General features: G+C 41.9%; 3 protein-coding genes across 3 annotated transcripts in view; 2 read left to right on the forward strand and 1 right to left on the reverse strand.

Moving 5' to 3' along the window:
- Positions 1-8975, reverse strand: part of mdn1 (midasin AAA ATPase 1) — a 40788-nt gene extending 31813 nt beyond the window's left edge. Inside the window, exons 1-21 of the mRNA XM_048249844.1 lie at positions 8703-8975; positions 8077-8303; positions 7737-7961; positions 7513-7620; positions 6921-7113; positions 6604-6813; positions 5850-5981; positions 5656-5759; positions 5435-5549; positions 5150-5343; positions 3054-3135; positions 2682-2777; positions 2484-2596; positions 2052-2200; positions 1780-1840; positions 1446-1657; positions 1160-1260; positions 817-961; positions 569-665; positions 344-457; positions 53-200 (exon numbers count right to left, since the gene is read on the reverse strand). Coding sequence (XP_048105801.1) covers positions 53-200; positions 344-457; positions 569-665; positions 817-961; positions 1160-1260; positions 1446-1657; positions 1780-1840; positions 2052-2200; positions 2484-2596; positions 2682-2777; positions 3054-3135; positions 5150-5343; positions 5435-5549; positions 5656-5759; positions 5850-5981; positions 6604-6813; positions 6921-7113; positions 7513-7620; positions 7737-7961; positions 8077-8303; positions 8703-8801 — 2925 coding nt within the window. The 5' untranslated portion in view covers positions 8802-8975. The remainder of the gene's footprint in view (positions 1-52; positions 201-343; positions 458-568; positions 666-816; positions 962-1159; positions 1261-1445; positions 1658-1779; positions 1841-2051; positions 2201-2483; positions 2597-2681; positions 2778-3053; positions 3136-5149; positions 5344-5434; positions 5550-5655; positions 5760-5849; positions 5982-6603; positions 6814-6920; positions 7114-7512; positions 7621-7736; positions 7962-8076; positions 8304-8702) is intronic.
- Positions 8976-9554: 579 nt separating this feature from the next.
- casp8ap2 (caspase 8 associated protein 2) lies at positions 9555-19957 on the forward strand. The gene is made up of 10 exons (XM_048251005.1): positions 9555-9681; positions 10354-10497; positions 10786-10881; positions 11033-11139; positions 11623-11697; positions 12554-12669; positions 12818-15456; positions 16019-18581; positions 18747-18846; positions 18986-19957. Exons 2-10 carry the CDS (start codon positions 10452-10454, stop codon positions 19046-19048), a joined length of 5805 nt encoding a protein of 1934 aa, XP_048106962.1. The 5' UTR covers positions 9555-9681; positions 10354-10451; the 3' UTR covers positions 19049-19957.
- Positions 19958-20690: 733 nt separating this feature from the next.
- Positions 20691-22781, forward strand: gja10b (gap junction protein alpha 10 b). Its single transcript, XM_048250433.1, has 3 exons — positions 20691-20799; positions 20938-22322; positions 22405-22781. The coding sequence occupies exons 2-3, from the start codon at positions 20955-20957 to the stop codon at positions 22441-22443; spliced, it is 1407 nt and encodes a 468-aa protein (XP_048106390.1). The 5' UTR covers positions 20691-20799; positions 20938-20954; the 3' UTR covers positions 22444-22781.
- The last annotated feature ends 950 nt before the right edge of the window (positions 22782-23731 follow it).

Genomic DNA, 23731 nt, shown 5'->3' on the forward strand with positions numbered 1-23731 from the left:
CTGAATCTGTGAAGTGTGTGTGTGTGTGGGGGTGCTCTCTCCTCTCTCTCACCTCATAGAGGGAGCGCTGGACGCTGTAGCAGGGGTTGGCAGCAGCATACTTGAGAGCTCGGCAGAGTGTGCGCAAACTGTAGTGTGGCTTGTGACCGGTACCGTCCACCAGGTGAGTATGGGCCTCCTTACGGACTGTGAGGTAAAAGCTAAAAAGAAAATGACCACAAACACAAAACACAATGTTACACATAGTGTCTACACTAGTTTGTGCAACAATGTTTGCAACAAGGCAATGCTTTTTTTGATGATCTAAAAGAGCTTTTGTTTTGATCATAGAGAGGGAGCAGACCTTATGATTCCGTTGATGACACTCTTGCTCATGTTAAGGCCTTTCAGGTAATCTGCTACAAGGATGCGCAAGTCTGCTTCATTTTCCAGCTCCTCTACAAACAGCTCAGTGAACCTGAAGGATAAACAAGTGCCACCGCAACATTAAAAAGCAGCCCCACAAAAACATAACCTGTGCCATAATCTGAAACGGTGTGTGCTGGGCTCAGTGGCCCTGGGGACTCACCGGTTCCTGATGCCAAGGGGGAGGTTTCTCTTGCCCACGTCAGTGGCAGGGTTCATGCAGGCAAACAGCCGGAAGTCTGGGTGCCGCACCAAAGGCTCTGGACACCAGAAAAATAAACACGAAGGCAACTTTCACACTGATGCGATCACTCTGAATGACCAACCCCAAAAACACACACAATTCCTCATATGGGTCAACAATAGAACACAGACGTTCAGAGACGGACACAGGGGTGCGGGTGGACTAACCGGTGTCGCCGCGGTCGAGGAGCACCAGAGAGCCGGTGCTCCCCTCCAGCAGGCCACTCAAACACTCCAGAGTCTCGGCTGCGGCCAGATTGATCTCGTCCAGCAGAACCCACTCTCCTCTCTTCACGGCCTGGGCCAGCGTACCCTGTGGACACAAAATCACCTCCACTAATGGACCAGTTTCACACACACATCCACTCATTCCAGTTTGACTTGCAACGCATACTCAACAGCTTCCTTCAAAATAGACACCACAACTACAAAAACAACATTATTGAAAGAACTTGGGACAAAACAGATGAACATCACATGAGGTTTGGGAAGATTGATCATTCAACTGTACCTCCACAAAGGCAAACACCAGAGCAGATTCACACACTCTGATCTGCTCCTGTGTCTGAACCAGCCTCTGGGACAACGCCTCCCACTGCTCCTGCAACAAGGCTACACACACACACACACACACACACACACACACAGTATTCCGTAGTTTAGTCTCCAACAGGTTATTGAGCTCACTGTAGCAACAGGTTCATTACATTATTCTTTTTCAAAAATAGAGAGGTCAAGTAGGTAGGTGTGTGTGTGTGTGTGTGTGTGTGTATTAGATGTGGACGTGGATGTGGTACCATTAGGCTTGTCATGCAGTTCCTTGGTGAGGGCGGACTTGCACACGTGGTCCATGAGCTTGAGCAGGTCTTGCCAGCGCTTGCTCCTGAAGCACGTCTGCACGTGGCCCAGGAAGGTCAGGTTCTGCTTACGGGAGTAGGTCTGAGCAAACAGGTCCTCAAACGCCTCACGCAGGGGCAGCAGAATCAGCTTGTGGTCCACTGGCTTATACCTGCAAGCCAACAGTGAACTCTTTAGCAGGGCACTCACAGTCCACACTACACAGCTGGACAGAAAGCTGGCTCCACAGTCTTTTCAGTGAGCCCACTAACATCAGAGGATGTCAACACATACCCTCCTAAAAGGTCGGCTGTATCACTCTGCTGATTCATGTTCACAACCCGCAATCGGTGCCCTGAAAGAGAAAGAGAGAGAGAGAGAGAGAGAGAGAGAGAGAGAGAGAGAGAGAGAGAGAGAGAGAGAGAGAGAGAGAGAGAGAGAGAGAGAGAGAGAATGTTAGAAAGAGTAGCAAGAACGTTTTTTGCAAGTGTAGTCCAATTTCCTGTGAAGGACAACAAGGTGAGCAAAGGAGGTTTGCCCAGAGAGCAGTCTGTGGAGCGCCTCACCGGTCAGGCCTGCCAGATATTGCACAGTGGAGGTCTTGCCCGTGCCCGTCTCTCCTACCAGCAGGATGGGCTCCCCCTTGGACACACACACGGCCAGTTGCTCCAGCAGCACAGACGAGGGCCGTGTGGCAGCAAATGTCTGATTCTCTCTGTACACACACAGAGCAGAGGAGTTGAACAGATCCTTAGCAGTGAACATAAACACTTGCCATCAGACAGGTCCACTGAGAGCTGGAGAATAATTTGCTTGACTGTTGTTGTTGCTATTGCATTACACTGCAGTAAGTGGGCCATTCAGGGTGTATTCGATTTAGCAGTAGAGTGCCATTTTCCCAGTGAGACAAAAGGCAAATAAATACTGTGTGAACTTCCCAGCGCACTTTGGACTTGTAGGGGGAGATGACAAGAGAAGCAGTGGCCAGCCATACTTACACAGTGAGTCGAACCACCTCACTCTGCTTCCGATCTAGTGTGGTCCTGCCCACAGTCACCTCAAGCTCGGTCAGGCTGATGCCCGGTTGGTACATCTGGCAGAAGTGCTGGGCCTGGAGGGGGTCATTAGATGGGTCACTCTCAACAACATCACAACAGAGAGCAGCTTGGTGGCATCCTCACTCGTTTGGGCCGTACCTTTTCTCTGGAGATGTTGAGCTTGCTGCCGATGACCTCAGCCATCCTCAGTTTGCTCTCAGGTTTGGATAGCATGGCAGTGAAGCAGTCCAGAGCCTAGAACATTAGCACATTACAGACACATGCAAGCTTAACAGAACATCAGCCCCAGCTGAGCGAATCCCATGTCATTAAAAAAAAAGCATAATCCTGCCTCAGCCCATCCTAAACGTACAGTGTTCACCGTTATCTCAAACCATCACACTGCAAATATTTACAATAGGTGTGGATGGCGACCATAAATCCATTTCATATTCATATTCATGATTGGGTTACAGGTAAGGCGGAGTTCACACCAACACAGTTCTATGACACTCTACACAAGTAGTTTACCTCCAAGAAGACCTTCTGTGCAGTGGCAGATGATGAGTTGTCAAAGTTGTGGAAGATCCTCTCACACCACTTCAGTAGATCTCTGGTGATTGGGGGTGGGGGGATACCAAAATCAGACAACTGCATTTCACAACATCCATACCAATCACATGGAGTGATGTACAAAAAATATGTACAAAAAAAGTTGCCATTTTATTTAGCCATTCCACGAAGGAAGCCCTTCAAAAGAAGGCACCAGTAGTCCCAGCATTTTTGTGAACACGTCATCTACACTGATGATTAATGTCCATCACAAAAAAATTGATCATTCACATTAGAAGATGTCCGTCAAGACTTGAAGGAATAACAATGTCAAACAGGAAACACTATTTTCAACAAAAATACTTCTAAAGTGTCTATAGATAGGGAAAGGGAATATAAACGTCTTATTGTTTATATTACTGGAAAAAGTGCATTTGCCACATTAACAATTCAGAAATCAGGATTGGAGTCATGCATTCTTTCAATGCGTTCTTTATAAGTCAATATGTAAATGAGAGAACTATCTGGATGACCTACAGTATAATGCACAGCTAATCGGCAGGCAGTTTTACTGCCTATACCATCACTGCATGCACAGGAAATCCCCTGTATTGATTTTTTCAGCTACACTAGTGCATCCACAAATGCATATCTGTTCCAACAGAACGTGTACACATTGACCCCGTTTACATTTGTTTTTCAAAGTGTCTTGGGTGGTCTGATCACAAGTGGTCAGTTTTAAATACAAGTGAAGAGTTCAAAGGCCTCTAAACGCCACCTCCGTCAAAAATGAGATAATAATGGTGAGTGAATGCTCTCCACACATAGTATACGTTAATCAAATAATTTCGCTTCAAAACCCGCTAAATATCACTCTCTTCCTGGTCTGAAAAATCAATTTATTGGCAAAAACCTATCAGTCTGATAAAAAATGCTCATTTAAAAGAAAAGTGGTGAGACGGATTTAGCGGGTTTGAACTCTAGGTGTAATCACCAACAGACATTGTGAACTGATAAATGTAGCAATATTGGAATCTAAACACAAGTGGTCAGCAACATCGCAGGCTGTACACCTTCAATGCTTGTAAACTGCATTGTGTCTTGGCTGACCACTTGTGATGGGATAACCCAAGACGCATTCTAAAAACATGTAAACAGGCCCAATTAATCAAACTCGTTCCATGTGAGAAAACATGAGAAGAAAATGTTTTTGTATCATTTTAGGACCAATACACGTCAGAAAAAAGTCTGAATGTACACCCTAATAAAATAGCCAGCTGTGTATTCTATTTAAATGTTATGACATATGGTCATATCGTCCAATTATTACATTCCTACTACTTTTAATCCATTTTTGTCTCTACTGGAGTTAATGGTTACATATACAGCACAGTGTATTATTACTATGCTTAGAATTATTATGGCTAAATATATATGAAAAAGATTGAAACACCATTGCATTCCAAGTAAAATCCACTATTCACTGCAACCCCTTTGAACCTGTGGCTATAATCCTGTTATCTAATACTTTTGCCCTGGTGTGACACCCTTCACCAAAGGTTCAGATCCTATACAGAGGATGGTCTAATCAATGGCTGTATTGACAGCAGCAAAAGCCGATGGAAAGCTGACAACACGCTCAAGGGCAATTTGGCCAGTTGACGGGCAACCCCTATTTAAACTGCACCCCATACGACTAACTCACTGCTGAACTTCCAATGGGTACACTCACAACTTGGCACATGGACAGAGGGCCATATAAGCTGTACAATTAATGTGCATGACTTTGATTGTGGCTCATGATCCAATATAACATTGATGGATTTATTGTGTCTTGTATGAAATGCAAAGACATGAAGTAATAAGAGTATACAAACACCAGAAATGCAGGGAACCAATGAGAACATGAAACAACCTATAGAAGAACAGACGCTACATGAAGTAGCTGCACCTCATGCTCCTAAACCTATTCTTCTGAACCACCACTCCACTCAGACAGAAATAGTCTCCAACTCCAAATGACACATAGTGAGTGAGAACACATGGCCTCCGCATGCTGCTCATGTCCACAGTACCTCAGAGAGAGTCCCCTCCCCTCCAGCGCTGCAGCTCCATCATCTAGCCTGTGCTGCTCCGCTTCCGGAGCCTGGACACTGGGGCCGGCTAGAGCCGAGGCTGCGCTGGTGTGTCTGTCTCCGGTCAGCTGGCAGTAAATGTCCAGTAGGCGATCCACCACCACTGTCAAGCTCGGGTACCGCTTTAACAAAACCTGCAAAGGAAATAATAGCAATGTGTGAATTTAAGCATTATTGACATCCAGAAACACAGCTGTGTCTCTATGAAATCCACAAGACACTTGCCTGTTTGAGTTCTTCTCTGGGCATATTTCCAATCTGCAATTTGGTCCAGTATTTGTCCAACAGTGCTGCGTGTGTGCTCTGTGGCCTATGCCAGCTTCCACCACTGAAGAACATCCTACACAGGAACACAACAGGATGAGTCAAAGAGCATTACAGTCACAAGGTGTTGCAGTAAATCAGGCTTATGTCAAACACATGCAACAAGGTTATTCTTTTCTTACCTTCTTGTTGCAATGAACTGAAAGCCAGGAGCCACCTGAATACAGTCCTCACGTCCTGGAATTGTCAACTTCCTGTTTTCCATTAAAGGAAGTAGTACCGATATCTAGAAAGCCAAAATATAAATACTGTATTTAGCCAAAGTAACATCTTACAATTTACAGAATAATGTTTATCAATCCAGAGTCCAACCCACCACATCAAGAGGAGCATGGTCAATATCCTCCAGTAGGATCCAGTAGCCCTTAGATACAGCTTGTGTCAGAGAGCCAGGCTGCCACACAAACTTCCCAGGGACATCGGTGCATCGGTACATACCAAGCAACATCTGCAAAAGGATGTTTGAAATACAAATTAAGCAAAACGCTGACATATCATGTCTTGATGAATCATGCAACATTTATACGGTGCTCAAAACCTGACACATCTGTAATTTTTCATGACAGCTCATTTTTTTCATATGGAGGTCAACATCCCTATGATTCTACTGATGATTTCCTGACATGGAACAGCATTTATTTCTTTGTTTGATTGCTTAGGGCCTTTTTTAATTAGCTGAATAAAAAAAATTAGGCACTGGGGACTACAGCTATGATGATGGGGGCAGCTGTGGCCTACTGGTTAGGGCTTCGGGCTTGGAACCGAAGGGTTCGATCCCCGACCAGTAGGAACGGCTGAAGTGCCCTTGAGCAAGGCACCTAACCCTTCACTGCTCCCCGAGCGCCGCTGTAGCAAGGCAGCTCACTGCTCTGGGTTAGTGTGTGCTTCACCTCACTGTGTGTTCACTGTGTGCTCTGTGTGTTCACTAATTCACGGATGGGATAAATGTAGAGACCAAATTCCTTGTATACGCAAGTATCCTTGACCTAGAAACCTGATTTACATTTACATTTACATGATCTAAGCCACAATTTGAGGAGCTACATACTATATCTGAAACAGAACTTTACCTTGCTATCTGTTTGATCTCCCAATTGAACTTTGAGAATTTCAGGGGATTTCACATGCCCAGTCACAGCAGCAAGGTATTCCACAAGGGTGGTTTTACCGCATCCAATGGGACCTTCTAACAGCACAGCTTTCTGTGAAGCTACTGCAATAGCAAGTCTCCGCAGGTTCCGACAAGTTGAATCCACCAGAACCAAATCCTTCAAAAATGTCTGGAGTAAAGGAAAAGACTACATCTTCAAAGACATTCACCAAAAAGACACAGAATGCCCAGCTCTTTTCTAAACAATAAAAGACTACATGAATTAGACCATCATACCGGCTCTTCATTTAGTTGTTTCATCTTGGGCAACACCACTCCACAGACAGCCACAACATTCTGGGAAAGGTCCTCAGATACGACTTGGCCCCGGGTGTATCGATTAGTCTTTTCTTTGCGCCACATAACAGAGCCTTGATTAGCCAACACAAGGCCTTTTTCTACCTCCAGCTGTTGTGTCTCCTCAAGTGACCTGTGGGGAAACAGATGGTACTAACTTCAGTTTCACTTCAAACGTATAATAAGATTTATCAAAATGACACACATACATTTGAATAATAAATAACATCAAGACTTGTGATAGAATAATAGAGTTTAAGTAATGCGTGTCCTAATTCATCATTGTATTATACTGTCAAACAAACAGACAGAAGCACAATCTGAATAGCACGCAGTACACAGTTAGCATAATGTTAAACAGAGGGAGAGATCTAATATATGGGGCTAATGCACCTATCTGTGTGTTCAGACACATGAGGCGTTACAGTAAATGTAATCTAGAGGCAGGGCTGGAGAAGATGAGTCATTGTGTGAAGTGTACAGTAAGATCTGATATCAATAGTGACTGTGAAAGAACAAATGGGAAACATACTTCATTTTAAGATGGAGAATCTCTTCACTTGACAAGACCTTTCGCAGGAAGATAGTTTTCTGATTGTCTGTCATGTGGGACACCAAGGCTAGGCACTGTGCGGTGTAACTGTAATATTGAAAACAATACACGCTTTATAATCAGTCTCACATTCAATTAAAACACAGCAGCTCTTAATCAAATGTACAATGCTGAAAAAAACGCAGCATCCAAAATGCCCTTACCAGCGGACCATTACATCACTGGTGAACAGCTGAGACACACAAGCGCTCCAGTCCCAAAGAACTCTGTACTTGGCACAGTCACTTTGCAGGAAATGCAGGGTGGCCCCCATTAAGTCCCGCAACTTCATCCGTCGGGGACCATATTGGATAGATGATGACTCCTCACTTGTGAAGTAAAGCCTTTGAAAAACTGGGGGTGCGGTGCTGAAATATCTTGTAGCAAACCTATTAAAGCATTGTAATAGCACAACACACAATTTATGTTGACACTGACACAATAGACCAACCATAGGGTATTAGTAGAAGTGCTCTGCACTTTACACACAGCCACTATACTCACGCTTGTGCGTCAGGACTGAAGTTCAGCAGTTTGCTGAGAGCCACACATAAACGTTCATGTAAATCATGATTCAGCCGGCCATCTGCCTTCACTCTCTCGGCATTCCTCTCCAACAGATCCAGAATCAAAGGCCGCAAGTGACGAGCAATCAGCAGTGTGTACTCTTTTTCTAACAGGAGCTGAGCTAAACACCCCAAAATGCACTGCCTGTCCTGCTGGCTCCATATCTAAGTAGAAGCAAACAGATCAATCGTACTTACAGTACCCACTACATGTCTGCAGACATTATAACAATCCACGTGAAATTTTACAAAAAGTAAATGTACAGTTTATTGCTGGTGTGCTATATGGCGAACGAATACATATCCGTGATAATCTTTCGATTACGACAGGCATCAGAGGGTATTTAAGTTGATAAAAGTCAAAACTACAGCCATCGTTGCTTCGATTGTGTTTTAGTGCATGTCCCCAGCTTGAAGTTCAAGAAAAGCCATTGAAAAAGCTATGAATAATTAACATGGTTGACTATTCAATTACAGTTATGTTACACTCTTTATCTGCTTGTCGAAAGGTAAATAAAGCTACAACTATAAGTCTAGTGTAGCTAAATACGACCACAATCTTACCTGCTTAGCCAAATACTTGCTGAGTTCGTTGTGACTTTTCTCAATATGCCTGGAGATTGTACCCAATGATGACAGGCTCAGTTCTAAATTTTCCATCATACAAACGATTACATGCAGTAAATACAGAAATTAACGGCTGTCGAAATGCTATCTTGTGTAATGAATATAATTCTATGATTAGGGCATCGTGGGCTTCATCACTTGCTTGTCTATCCTGGTTGTATCACAACACAGTAAGCACGTTCCCGTCAGTGTTAAAAATCGCAGTCCACATGTGAGTAGATAAAAGAAATACTTCCGGGTCAGTATTTTGTCGCTTTCATTACGTCCATTGATGCGACACCCCCCACCACCACCCCAACACAAGCACAGCTATATCCCTCCCCCACAGTACAACCGTCAAATATAAAATATCTGCTCTTAATTTTACAATCCGTAACAATTGAAAAAGTAATATCACGGTAGGCCTTTTGCCAAAATCACAAAATTAATAGGGACACTGTATATTTAAGAGTTCTAGGGAATACACTGATGTCATCTACGGGGTGCGTGGTATGGCCTGAAGATATGGGACCATGAACGCTCAAGCCACACATCCATTATGAATTGCGAGTAATAACGTTATTTGCACACAACTGGATACATGATATCGAACCTGAACGGGTTAAACGCTCCTGCTGCATAAATAAAATGCAACCCAGTGGTGTTTGAAATGTTAATGCACATTCAGTATTTGACGATTTAGAGGTATCATGGCATGAACAATTTCAGATTAACCCATCAAAGGTTTCTACTGTCCTCAAACACACATATTCAACCTACTGCAAACAACCCTAGCACAAAGCACCGGAAGATGCAATGAACTTTCCCAGAGATACCGCGGGAAATTGTCGTAACTTCCTGTATTGTGTTGGTATGGGTGAAGTTGGCGCGACATTTCTGGGTGCATTCTTTGAGAGTTCTTGGACATTTTCTCATGGTATGTACAACAAGCTTATATGACAGTCTTACCTCAACCTTAGGGGGTTTGCTGCAAATGTAAAATGATAAGTTTTAGAGACAAAATTGTAATTTACATGAGAAATGCAAGATGTTGCTGGCTAGCTGGCTGCATAACCCAAGGAAACATACTGTTAACGGCAACTTAGCTACCCGTTTGACCAGTTTGCTTTCTTGTGAGGGACAGTGTTAACGTAGTTTGCTGTACAATTATTGTGGCAGTTGTTGGTTATGGTTGACTTATCGTTTAATGAGCATTGTAGCATTATAGACAGACATCCATGTATCCATCCATCCAGGCTATAGGTTACTGGTTCTGGCTGTGTATATAGCTATTGAGCTAGCAGTTGATTAGCTGCACTTAGCAGTTCGTAATTTTTTACCATTTTCTAGTCAAGTTATATGTAATCATTGTATGTAGGCATACTTATTCTAATATTAAGTAGCACTACAGCCAAAGGTAATGATAAATAAATAAAAACAGTGGAAATGGTCATGCATATGAATGTAAACAAACACATGAAAAAACAAAAGCTTGAATGTAAAAGGTTGAATCAAAAAGATGGGAAGTGCTTTAAGAAACAGCTGAATTGCAAAAAAGAAAGATAATCCAGTTGAATTTTAATGTGTGAAATGTTATCTAAACCCACAGCTATAGATACCTTGGGAGCTGCACAGATCCCTCATGTTATATCTTAGAGAGCCTATCCTTGCAAATCCATGTGTGGGAGTGCATAGACCTAAGTGATCATGGATGAAGTCACAGAGACCATGCCTGGTCACACCTGGCATTCTGGTAGGTCAAATCATTCTTAAATATATGGTGGTCATAAATGTTTTGTATGTGAATGACAATAGGTATGCCAATTGTTCTATAATTGTTTTCTTAACTCCAGAATAGTAATTGTATCGACAAGACGACCTGCAAATCATCAACTCTGTCTATTTGTACTAAAACCATTGGATAGCTCATTGTCATTTTAGAAATGTATTTGAACCTATGTAATAATATTATGAAACAGAATTTGCATGAAAATTAAAGGTGTGCAGTTTTGTGATAGAAGATGATCTGCTTCTGAAACAGATTCTGCATCTGAAACCTTTGTGTACAATGACGAAGATTCAGTGGATATTTATGCAGACCTTCAGGATAGTCCAGATGAGAAGAATGGAAATACAGGTAAGTACTCATGGCTTAATGCAGTGCATACTTGTGCATACTTGTGCATTATGTATGTTCTGTGTCTTGCTATATGAGGAATGATCCTCACTAAATTCAGTTAATGCTTTCCATTTCAATGAAATGTAAGTGTTTCTTGGTGCTGTTTTAGGAAAGGCATGCAGATCCTCAGTTTCTCCAAAGCAGAGTGAATCTATGGACTTGTTTGAGGAAATTATTGTAGAGGAACATCTAAAGAAAGAGGCATCTTACAATGAGGTTTGAAACATTTTTTTAACAAAAAGCATTGTATTCATCATTTAATCTCTGTATAGATCTAGAAAGTAATTATGCTTTGTAGGTTTTGCTTGTCTATATATGTACATGTAAAGTAGGGCTTTTTCAAGATATTGAAATTAAACCAGCATTCATACTCTTAACATACTCTTAACAAAAATGCACATATGTATGTATGTTGGGTATTTAGGATCTGATTCATTGAGTAATCTCATTGAGACAAACGAAACAACTGAAACAATATAATTACATTCTAGATCTGTAGTTCTAAGCATCTTGTTTTTTTCATCCATGCTATCTGGTACATCTGGCTAATTAGTAAAAGTGTGTATTTATGTTTGATTACTTAAATCATTTATTTAATAGAACAGTAGATAAGTAGATAATTTCCACTCGTACAGCTGAATGGCACACTCTGTATGGTTGTATGTGGAATATTTGAGAGTTTAGAGTTTTTCATTGCAGATGAAGACTAAATTTGAAGAGTCACAAAGTCAACTCAAAGAATTGATCCAGAAGTTGCAGCAGCTGGAATCACAGGTTGGTAATACCAGAAAATACAGTAAAATAAGACATGTTGTCAAAGACCTTGAGACAATCAAAACATGAACACATAGTGAACATGGTATGTGAATGGCAAGATATTTCCTAATTTGATAACATAACAATAGCAATAGATATGTTGGTATGATTCTTTCAAAGTAGTTAGGACCTGTTAATATTATGATTTGCATTACATTATATAATCATTTGTGCCCATCAGGACTCTAAAACCTTTTACAGGTAGTTAAATATTGTAAAAGTAAACCTTGCTTTTATAATGATGTAAAATGTAAATATTTTACGCTTCACATGCTCCTCCATGACTGTGAACAAAATATATTTTGCATGTGGACTATCAAGGCATTTGAGAGCATATTCTTACACCATTTTCCAGTATTTTAATAGACTAAACAACTACTTGATTAATCTATAAAATAATCAATAGATTAATCAACAAAATCGATCAAAATTATCCTTTGTTGCAGCCCTAATAGGCTACGTGCACGAAAGACTCTGTGAGCTCGTTTGTTTCCGGTGGAGCCAGGTGTGTTTGAACCTGCCACTATTGTTAATGTAATTAGTGTCTGCACAGACCTGGTTGGGTCTTGCACCTAGAGAATCAGCATGTTACAGTAAAAAAGGATTTATGCATTTTTTCAAATTGTTATTTTTGACGTGAAGATGTTAGGAGCTGAATATAGCAGAAATGCTGTTATAACACCGTTAACGCTTTACCGGAGATAAATGAGCTACCTGAATCTCATTTTGCAAACTGAAGTGAATTGATTGTCTCTCCCCTAATATTTATTTATGTCCTATGCTTATGCTATTACATTATTACATTATTTTCAAGAATGGGAGCTTGCAAACGGAGAATACACTTCTGAAGAAGAATATATGTGCACTTATCAAAACAGCCAGAGGTGAGATTGGACGCAAGGATGCAGAGATAAATAGACTCAGTGAAAGGCAAGTATGCTCCATATATAAACATACCCGCAATCAATTTTGTTTTAATAAAATGGTCCTTTGTGTGATAAAATGTGATTATTTTCATAATTATTGTTTTCCTACTATATCTGAAGTTTTGTGTCTTCTGTGGTCTTGTTCCCTGCAGAACTGGAAACTCTGGTCTGATATTCCATCGGCCTAGTTCTAACCAACTCCTGAGTCGAGCTACTACCAGAGCAGGTTGTAAAGGATATGAGGGTCCTGCACCTGTCTGTGAACCATATTATGAAAGGAGGAACTTTCATGAGAAGGTTTTGGCAAATCACAGTTCATTCACACCTGTGCAGACATCTTCAACACAACTCGCCATTACAGAATTGCCAAGAGCAAAGGATGCAAGTGTTGTACTCCGTGACCGTATTGATGAGCCAGTTGACAATCACAGCAGTACCTCAGATGCTTTGGAATATGGAAATAAGCATGAACCTGTGTCTCAACATTTGCTGGGTCATGGAAGATCTGATCCAACGATCACAGCCTCATCTTCAGCAGATGGCAGAGGTCAAAACAACAAAGAATTAAAGAAGGACTCACAGAAGACACCATCATCCACTGAGTCAGACCAGAATCACAGTGAACATTCTTCCAGGCCCAGTAAAATACAACATAATCATTCAACTTCAGACATGTTGACCTCAGGTAAATCCAAAGATCTCAAAGGCTCAAAATCTCAAAGACACAAAAGTCCACCTCCGCATCATACTATATCTTCTCAAATGACCAAAGGATCATCTAAAGACAATTCAGAAGACCTTTGTTTGGAAAGAAGTAGGGGTTCTAGAGAAACGGAAAGTTCTAGTGGCAGTCATAAGTCACGGCATACCGTCCGCTCTGAAAGTTCCAGAGTCTCATCTCGGCACAGGAGAGAAAAAAGTCCAACAAAGGGCCATCACAGAATAGAGGAGCGGTGGAAAGAATGTGCCAGTAGAGAAAGCAGAAGCGCCAGAGCAGACCGAGGCAGAGAGCATGAACGCAAGGCAGAGAAGGAAAGGTCACGGCGGAACCGAGAGTGGACTAGTAAGAGTGAGAAGAAGCCCGGGGATAGAGTTCCAGAGAGAAAGCTTGATGGCAGAGAAGGTAGAGCCTGCACGTACGCTGACAGATCTGAATATCACCAAGACTTCCCTCACAAGCAAGACCAATTGAAAAAAGGTGAAGGTGTAAGGAAACAACCTACAGAAGAGCCAGTGGACACAACAGACAAAAAAACAAAAGAAAATTCAAGGTCAGAATTGAACACATGCACACATACGCCTGTTATAAAAGAAAATGAAGGGGTCTTCCTCCTTTCTAACAAAAAGACTGTCAGGGAAAGTGATGGAACCAAGCAGACTACCAAGAAAGGACACACGGAAATGAAACTTAATTCTTCTGAACACACCAGTGATGATGAAAGGAAGAGAAAAAAGGATCACAACACATGTCAGGCAATAGATGCAATGTCGGAAGAAGTGGTCATGGATGGAAGCGCCACTGATGACAACAGTCCCAACAGAAAATTATCTTTTATGGAAACTCTCAATCTCACACTGTCACCTGTAAAGAAGCCTAATCAACCAACTGAGTGTAAGCCACCAAACAGTGAATCAGTGAAAGATGGAGTATGTTCTCCATCATCGTTAGAAAGGACTAATCCCCTTGATACAGGTGAAGAGTTTTATGTCATAGATGAACTTGAGGAATCTGTCGAAGAAATCCATGTTCAAGAGAAAATGCCAGTGTCCCTAATTCCATCAAGGGACCCTGAGTGCTGCAGCAAAACCTCCACACAGGAAAGGGAAAACCCTGTGCCAGATGTGATTGAGATGCCAGTCAAATCCAGTCCAGAAAACGACTCGTTAGAGGCAGGTAATGAGAAGGACAATGTAGAATGTAGTAGGCCCATTCCTGCAGTCGATCAGCAGGTTGTAGCAACCACTGAGACCAACGTATCACACTTAATTCCACATAAAGAGAGCCGTGACATTTCTAATTCTATGAATTTGACCACAACTAACTCAGCAGCCATAACAGAAAATTATATGGTCACTTCTGTTACTATGGTTGAGGATGCAGTTATTGAAAGTTCTTTGGACACTGAAAAGGATCATATAGACGCTGCGGAGCCAATGGTTTTCACATTTACTGGAAATTCAGCAAAGAATGGTGAAGAGAAAACATCAGATACCAGGACAACGTCCTCTCTACGTTCTGGTGTGTTACAACATCAGCCATTTACCGCATTGACTTCACAAATGAATAGGGACAAAGAAACAACACCCGTTAAAAGCTGTGTTGATATGGAATCTGTATCTAGCACTGTTAACTTGGAGACGCCCCACTCATGCCCTAGCAGTTGTACAGTTCGCTTAGATGTTCCAGAAGTTTCAAAAATGGAAATCGAAAGTGCAGAACATATGACTTCTTGTAGTCCATTGAAAGAGCAGTTGAATGAAGTACCTAATGTGAGTAGCACTACAAAAAAGGACTTGGTATTGCAAGAAAAAGTAGTTGTCAGCTCAGATGAAACCCCTGCTCAACAAGCAAAGGACTGTGAACCAGATTCCACAGAGGATACAGAGCATTGCACAGAACCCTCCAGCTCCATTGTACTTCCCCAAGATGAGGATTCGATGATGCTCACTCTTAAAAGTATCAAACTCATTCCCGAAGCCATCAGTCCTCTTACAAGTCCAGTTCGTCAGGTGAAGAAAGTACAGCCCCCACCTCCTGAGAAGCAGCCATATATCAAAAGTCTTAGTAAAGGTAAGCGATCAAACCCTCTCAGTCCTATGAACATTACCAGAAAATGCAATCACACCTTGTTTTATCCTTAATATCTTCATGTGGATTTGTTGCAGAGCCAAATATTGGCTCAACATTAATAAAGTATTGTATTTACAGATAAAATAGTTATTGGTGCCACGTGGATAAAAAAATGAGTTTACAAGACCTTCAATATCACCACTTTCTTCCATATCTAGGGCCTTAATGGTCCAATCGGTCTTCCACCCTACAATGTTTGGACAGGCTAGGAATAATACTTAATGCCCAAATTAATTATAACTATTAATGCCCAAATATGGCCTCCAAGATGAGGCATTTCTGAGAGTGTAAAATGATACAAAATATTTAAATTTAACAAAAATATTTTACAGGTCTTAGTTTTGGGACCTAAACATTAGGTAGACAAACTTTGAGCAAAATCTGAGACGGTGCAGCAACCATTTTCCTAGATTTTGTCTGATTTGACACAGAATGACCCAGTTATAAAGAAATTCAAATGGACATTTTTTGCACACTAACATTTCCTTATCTTGCTGTTAAGATTTCCTGAATGCCACCCTGACACCAGATACCAGCTCAAGAGTTGTGGATGTGAATAAAGAAAATCAAAAAACCGACTGCTCCACGACTGCTGAAGAAGATTCTGCAGCTGCCACTGTTGGCAACACCAAACAAGAGGAACTTGAGGAAGGTGAGATTGTCAGCGAATGTGAAAGTGATGAAGCCCCAGTGACTGCAAAAAGTCCCAAGACCCCTAAAGAGTGCAAGAAGTCTACAACCATGAAAACTCAACAAAGCCCTCGGACTCGAAGCCTTACGAAAGGGGCTTCTCAGAAAAGGTCTGTGGATTTACAACCAAACTCTGGTCGTAAGACCACAGTGACCGTTGTGAACAAAAGCCCTACCTGTAAAAGGCGCTTTAAAACAGTTCCGCCACCTGACCCCAAAACTTTGCCACCTTCAACCACCACTCTGGAGGAAATCATGAACATGTTCAAAGTAATCCGGTCCCAGCTGAGAAAAAAATATATGAAGCTTCACAAAAACTTCCCCATGAAGACCTTCAACTCTGTCATGGAAATGTCTAACTTATCTTTTACAGATTTGGTCAGTAGTTTAAATTTGAAGAACATGTGTGGCGAAGAGAGTGATGTTAAAGCCAAGCTGAAAAAGATCATTATTAATGTAATGAACAAAGTGACTAACAATGGAATTGTCAATCGAATCTTTGAGCAAAACTCTGACAACTTAAAGTCAAAGTTGTGGTCTTTTGTGGATGGGCAACTTGACTTTTTATTTAAGGAAATACAGATGACCCTTCAAAGTGTATCCAAGCCGTTAGATAGCAAACAGCCTTCACGGACGGATCATATTGATAATCCTGTTAAAAAGGCTAAAGTAAAAAAGCCTCAAGCAAAGTCTCCTTCAAGAAGTGTGACTACAGCAAAGAGGCAGCAAGAGGAGGTCTCCGTAGTGAAAACTAAAGAAGCCCCAATGATATCGACTCCATGCCCTCTTCGGCAGCCAGCCTACAAAACTGGACTCGGCAGTAGAGGAAAAAATCTGAGGATGAATAGTGAGGAAACCAGTGAAGACCCAGGTGCATCTGGATCCATTAAAGAGATTGCACATCCTACATCTGAAAGAATGCCCACTGACAAGTCAGTGGACAGAGTTAACACCTACGTTCGTAGACTGTCTCACTCTGGGTCAATTCTGGACAAGTCTGAGTTTGAAATCCTTACTGAACAACAAGCATCAAGCTTAACATTTAATTTGGTCTCAGATTCTCAGATGGGAGATATTTTTAAGAGTCTCCTACAAGGTTCAGATCTACTTGAAAGCAGTGTTTCAATGGGAGACAATCAAAACTGGCTTTTAGGAACACCCAAAAAAGAGCACTCTTCTGAAAGAACTTTCCTAACAGGAATGATTAGTCCCTCCAAGTTTGGTACACCTTCCAAGCTTATGGCAGCATGGGCCTCCATCTCTCCATGCAAATTACTCTCGCCCACTCCCAAAGTTCAGATGCCCCTAAATCCTGCAGTGTTAGATGAAAGTTGCCTCTTGGAGATTCCTTCCAGTCCTGTTTCTAGTAGAGCATCTCAACCAGCTGCTGTGAGTTCGCAAAGAATGTATTCCATTTTGGCTGAAGACTTGGCTGTCTCTCTTACCATTCCTTCACCTCTGAAAACAGACAGCCATCTGAGCTTTCTGCACCCAGTGAATGAGGAGCTGCTGTCTACTCCAGATGAGGTCCGAAATGCTCATTTTAGTGAGGATGCTGTTCTTGATGGCGAGGACGCCACGGAGCACGACATTCATCTGTCGCTTGACACGGATCCTTCCAGCTGTGAGTCCAGTGCTGGACATACCTGGGACAGCACAGAACCAAAACTCTTCCAGTTCAAGCCTCATGTGCCTATGCAAGCAGTGGTGACTGAGAGGTCCAACGATCACTTTATTGTAAAAATAAGGCATACATCCACAGTTAGTGCTCTAGTGCCCACTCCCTCAGCTGCTCAGGGTGTCAGCTCCGATTCAGAGGAGAGTCCAGCAAGCCAGCCTACCATCACTGTCGAAGGTCCTGTCCGCCACACAGAACAAGTGACAAATGATGGGACGTCTGAAGAATTGCCTTTGGATAAAAGTACATTTGAATGCCCACCACCAGAAATAGCCACGGCATCTGACAAAGGTGACCGTTGTAGTTTACCAGGCACAGAGTTGAATGTAAATTTGGCAGAGATGTCTGTTGTGCCAACTGAAGTTCAGCAAAGCGAAGCTGATGCAAGTGAGTCTGCATCTAAGGATGAGGCGATCGGTGGACCTCAGGAGAGTGGCAACGATGGCCAGATGAAAAGAAAAAGGAAAAAGCATCATACAGAACCAAAAGCAAAAAAGGCAAAAGCAGAAACGATCCCAGATAGACATCACAAGAAAAAACATAAGAAGAAGTCAAAGAGTAACACAGAACGGGAGTTGAAGTCCTCAGTGAAGGAAAGGAGCAAGCCCCCAGCCCCATCTCCTCAGCACTCTCCCCAAAGCCTCTCTGCTAAGAACGTGATCAAGAAACGTGGCGAGGTGGTGGTGACGTGGACCAGGTGAGGTTTACTCATTCACTTGTGTATGATCAAATTTACATTTGTGGTTTAAAAAATGTTGATTGTGTTTTATGGTGATTATTTGTGTTTATTTTTGGCGAATGGGCCACCATTTTTCACATCTTAAAGATCTTAAGTTAAGGAAATTGTTTTTGGTTTTGACAGGGATGAAGATCGCGACATTCTTGTTGCATTAAAGATGAAAGGACCATCCAGGGATACTTTCTCTGCTTTATCAGAAAAGATGAACAAATCACCTTCTCAGGTATTTCCCTACACTCTGCAAACATATTTTCTATTTGAGTGCTTTTGTGGCTGTGTATCAGAGACATGTTGGTGTCCATAGGTTTTGTGCCAATACCCGACATTAATGTATTTTGTTCTCTGTGTCTCTCATTTCATAGATTGCAGAGAGGTTTGCCCAGCTGATGAAGCTCTTCAAGAAGAAAGAAAAGATGGAGTGTTGAGACATTGAGCAATGAGACATTGGACTGTTCAGCATGGAGCTTGCACCTCTGATGCTGTAGCTGAAGTGTGTGTGTGTGGCTGTAGGCCATTTTCTTTTTAGTTATAGCAAATATTACAAATGGATGCCACTCAACAGGAGATGGCACTTTCAGATTAATCAGACACTTTTTTTGTCTGTTGTGCAAAAAAACTATTGATCTGTGGTGAAGACTAATTGCAAACAGGAGTGATTTTTGCTGCTGGACTTTTACTCGTATTTATTTCCCATTTTTAACCTACATTTCACTGGAACTGACTCTTACAGTAGCCCAAGAGCTGTGGACATAGTGCACAGCTGTTTTTTATTTCTGTGTCAGTGTAAGAAAGGTAATAAGATATTTGCTTGGTCACCTTTTTCAATATCAACTCCATGTATAGATTGATGTGCAGAGATAAATTCCTCTTTTGTTGTCATGTATCAAGTGATCAATCTAAAACACTGATGACCGTATTAGTGAACTAGTAATCAATAACTCTAAAGGTTATTTTATCTTGAAGCACAGGTGACAGGTACATTTTGCAGACTAAATAAAGTACATTAAGATCACCATAAATAGACAGGACTGTTTAAAGCATTGTTCAGCTCAAGTTATCAGTTGCTTGAAAGATTTTGAGACATTCTTGTGAATTTCAAGTGCCTGTTTGATTGTTGGAGTGTGTATATAATGATTGTTTTGTTGTATATAGTGTAATCATTTTGTCCTTTGTTTGCTTTGGACGTTGATTTAATTTACTAATGACAGACATTAGTGGGATTGCACTATGAGAATATTTCTTACAGAATCCCAGCCTTAAGGTCTAACTGTATATGATGTACATTTGTGCAAGATCCTTTTTTCTTTTTAATTAAAGGTTATTTATTTACACTGGAGGTGTGGCGACTGTATTATGCACTATCCCATTACTTTGGCCATTCAGGGGAGAATGAGTATTTGGGTCACAGCCAGAAGCGTTGTTAACCTCAGGTAACCCTGATTGTGTCTCTCCTCCACATAGACACTTGCTGTTACATACAGATTTTTCACCCTACCCTCTGAAGTTTCATGATGAAAATGAACAATGTGGGAAAACAATTGAAACAAATGTTGTGACTTTCAAGTATGCAGGAATTACCTGCAGTTAAAAAAAAGACTTTTGTGCATTGCTTTATTTTCCTGTTATGTCATAGACTGAGTGACCAGCAAAACCTAAAATGGCACACCAAACATTTGACTTTGAAATCGACATGTCTCATTGATTCTTTTGTCTGCACTTCTGGTCTGGATGTTACAATATAGAGATTCTTTGCATTTTGCATGTGTCAACAAACAAGCAAGTATTAGAAATATCACATAAAAGTAATTAACATAACATTGTTTGCTTACCTAAACATGTCCAGTAACAAAGCAGGCTTTGCACATGGTTTATTGATGTCTAGACTTGGGCCACAGGGGTTGTTGGCATTGTTACTAACATGTTATTTTCAGTCCACCGCTGTCAACAGTTGCGTAGCACACTTGCTTTAGGCCATTGTCCAGTCACTGGAGGATCGATGAATGCATTTTATGAGTTTGCTGTGCAACAGACTCTAACTTCATTCACCAGAGATGTCAAGAGGAGGATCTTCTCTTTCATGCAAGTGGAATATGTCAGAATTTCTTCCAGAGTGTTAAGTTAATGTTTATTATGTTCAGATTCTTCGGACATAGAAGAGCATTCATACATCTTTGAAGTAAGTTCATCATTCTCATTTGGATTAATTCAAAATGTTTACTGGGTGTACAATGTGGGATTCATTAAGCGCATTAAGTTTACACAATATAAATATTGTGATTTATTTATGAACACAGTGTTGAATTGTAATGTCTAGGATATGTGACAAAGACGATGGGGGATTGGAATCTGCTGGGGAGCATCTTAGAAGAGGTCCACATCCATTCCACTATTGTGGGGAAAATTTGGCTGACCATCCTCTTTATCTTCCGAATGCTTGTGCTTGGCGTGGCCGCTGAGGACGTTTGGGACGATGAGCAGAGTGAATTTGTTTGCAACACAGAACAGCCTGGGTGCAAAAATGTGTGCTATGACCAAGCTTTCCCAATATCCATGATAAGATACTGGGTGCTGCAGATCATTTTTGTGTCGTCCCCCTCTCTGGTGTACATGGGGCACGCCTTGTATCGCCTGCGCACCCTGGATAAGGAGCGGCACAAGAAGAAAGCCCTGCTGAAGCTGGAGATGGAGATGACGGAGGGTCTCGGGGAGGAGCACAAGCGGGTGGAGAGGGAGCTGAGGAAGCTGGAGGAGCAGAAGAAGGTGAGGAAGGCGCCACTCCGGGGCTCACTACTGCGCACATATGTTTTCCATATCTTGACTAGATCAGTTGTTGAGGTTGGCTTCATCATTGGGCAGTATGTCCTTTATGGCATCGGTCTGGATCCATTGTACAAGTGTGAGAGGTTACCCTGCCCAAACAGTGTGGATTGCTTCGTATCGAGGCCAACTGAGAAAAACATTTTCATGATCTTCATGTTGGTCATTGCAGGCGTTTCTCTGTTTCTAAATCTCCTAGAGATATTTCACCTTGGGGTGAAAAAGATTAAACAGAGCATACACGGTGGCAAAGGGCTGGATGAGGACAGCATATTATGCAGGTCTAAGAAAAATTCAATGGTCCAACAGGTCTGTGTCCTGACCAACTCCTCTCCTCAAAAACTGATACATCTTACCCATGCAACCTGTGCAGTCATGCCAGATGGTCAAGTGGACCCTCAATCCTTTGGACTTCCTCGGCCTAATCAGGAGGTGAACAACAATGATGTCACCAATGGCTCTGATCATGGCCGGCCGAATCGTCTGCCCAGTCAGGCTGACCTCCCCGCCCTGCGACAACTAGGTGCCACAGAGCGCCGTCTCACCCTCGACACTCGGCAAGTGTCATGCAGCAGCGAGGATTCCAACGGGCCCAAGGGGTCGGCGCCCCCGAGAAACGTGGCGCCACAGCCACGGGCCATGCGCAAGCAGAGCCGAGTCAGCATCTGCAACAACAACCTGAGCGAGGACCTGAGCGACTCTCCAGACAGCACCAACTATCCCACAGCAAGGAAGGCCAGCTTCATGTCCCGCGGCCTCTCCGACAGTCCGTCCGACAGCCCGGACTCCAACGCAGGCTCTGACGCCGAGGCCAAACGCATTGCTGAGGGGGAGAGTCCACCAGCCACACCACCCCCTGCCAGCGGAAGAAGAATGTCAATGGCAAGTGCAGAAATCCAGGGCTACTTTGCTGTATGTCTGCAGGTTTGTGACCAGTGCTCTAATAGCTGTTCTGTGTTTTCAGAGTATGATTCTGGAACTGTCTTCAATCATGAAAAAATGAGCTGGAACTGGGGCAGCAGACACAGCCGACTGGGCTCTCCGCAGATGCCAGCAGCAAGCCGCGCTCCCCCTTTGCTTAATTGCATAATTATTGACATATTTGCTCTGCATGAGCAGCTAAATCTGTGCTGTGATGAAGCTGCGGTTTGTAGAGTGAATTACGTAATGCTGGTCAATTTTGCATGTACTCTAATACACATTTTAGAATGTGTGTACTAGCAATGTGTTTCAATGCTGTACTATACCTTTTATAATTTACAAATTTATTAATAATTTGTGAGGTTTGCACATAAAGTATTGGGTTCAAAAAGCTCTGAAATTGTTGTAATTATCAAAGAATTCATTTAGAGAGTTCCCAAAAACAATTAATTTTCATAACTAATAAATCACATGAGCACTTTTGCTCATTGTCATCTAGTTGTGTTTTAAATGTAATCTGAAAACAAACTAAATATTATGGTGAACTTAATGACATGTATCAATTGATAATTGGTAAGGGCTTTGTTCATATTGTGCTATTTTTGCAATGTAGAAAATATCCATTTTCTTTTTTTTTCCTTTGGAAAGGCTTTTAATATTCAGTGAAGTTCCAGGTTTGAATGGCAAGGCCTTATGTCAAATGTGAAATTTATCAAGAGGTTACACGTTTTTTCTCTCTTGTTTTCTTTTTTACTTCATTTATTTTTATAGTGTTTTTATCTGAGTGAGTGTCTGCCCCCCAGCTGTTTCCAACCAAATGGACATTGTAACACAAACTTCATGGATATTCAATTAGAGGATTTTGATACAAACTGGCACTACAACTCAGTTATAAATTCTATTATCACTGAATCTCACTGAAAGAAGATCACTGAAAGAACTCTCTCATGTACAAATGACATAGCATCTTCCACAGCTCGATTGCAAATGGCTTTATAGTTCTCAGAAAATACTATTCAGAGACTGACCTTTTGAATTCACATTAGCATATGCTGATAAAGGGTCAGGAGGGGCCCCTTGGTCTGAGTTATGTGATAGTCAAGCAGACTCATTGCTATTACGTACCCTCATGATGTCAATTGCTCTTTCCTTATTGCTTTTAAAATAAAATGTTATGCTTTTATGAAGACTAGTCATTTATTCATTGTTAATGCTATGTTTATTATCTGTTTTGATGAAATATCTTGCAGGAAAAAGATTTAGGCCTATAATCCCAGAACAGTGCGGTGCTCAGGGGCAATTTAAAGCAATGTCTAACCCCCCACCCCCCACCCCCCAGGGAACCTTGGCACCAAATGTTTGAGAACCTC

This window comes from Alosa alosa, chromosome 8, assembly GCF_017589495.1.
Source record: "Alosa alosa isolate M-15738 ecotype Scorff River chromosome 8, AALO_Geno_1.1, whole genome shotgun sequence".
In the NCBI taxonomy this organism is placed as follows: Eukaryota; Metazoa; Chordata; class Actinopteri; order Clupeiformes; family Clupeidae; genus Alosa; species Alosa alosa.

What these genes read in the sequence shown, in the direction of transcription:
- casp8ap2 (XM_048251005.1), top strand. Translation starts at nt 10,452, where the DNA reads ATGGATGAAGTCACAGAGACCATGCCTGGTCACACCTGGCATTCTG. An exon ending in TGCAGCAGCTGGAATCACAG is followed by an intron (nt 11,698 to 12,553) that starts GTTGGTAATACC and finishes ATTATTTTCAAG; the next exon opens with AATGGGAGCTTGCAAACGGA. An exon ending in ATAAATAGACTCAGTGAAAG is followed by an intron (nt 12,670 to 12,817) that starts GCAAGTATGCTC and finishes TGTTCCCTGCAG; the next exon opens with AACTGGAAACTCTGGTCTGA.
- gja10b (XM_048250433.1), top strand. Translation starts at nt 20,955, where the DNA reads ATGGGGGATTGGAATCTGCTGGGGAGCATCTTAGAAGAGGTCCACATC. An exon ending in GCGGAAGAAGAATGTCAATG is followed by an intron (nt 22,323 to 22,404) that starts GCAAGTGCAGAA and finishes CTGTGTTTTCAG; the next exon opens with AGTATGATTCTGGAACTGTC.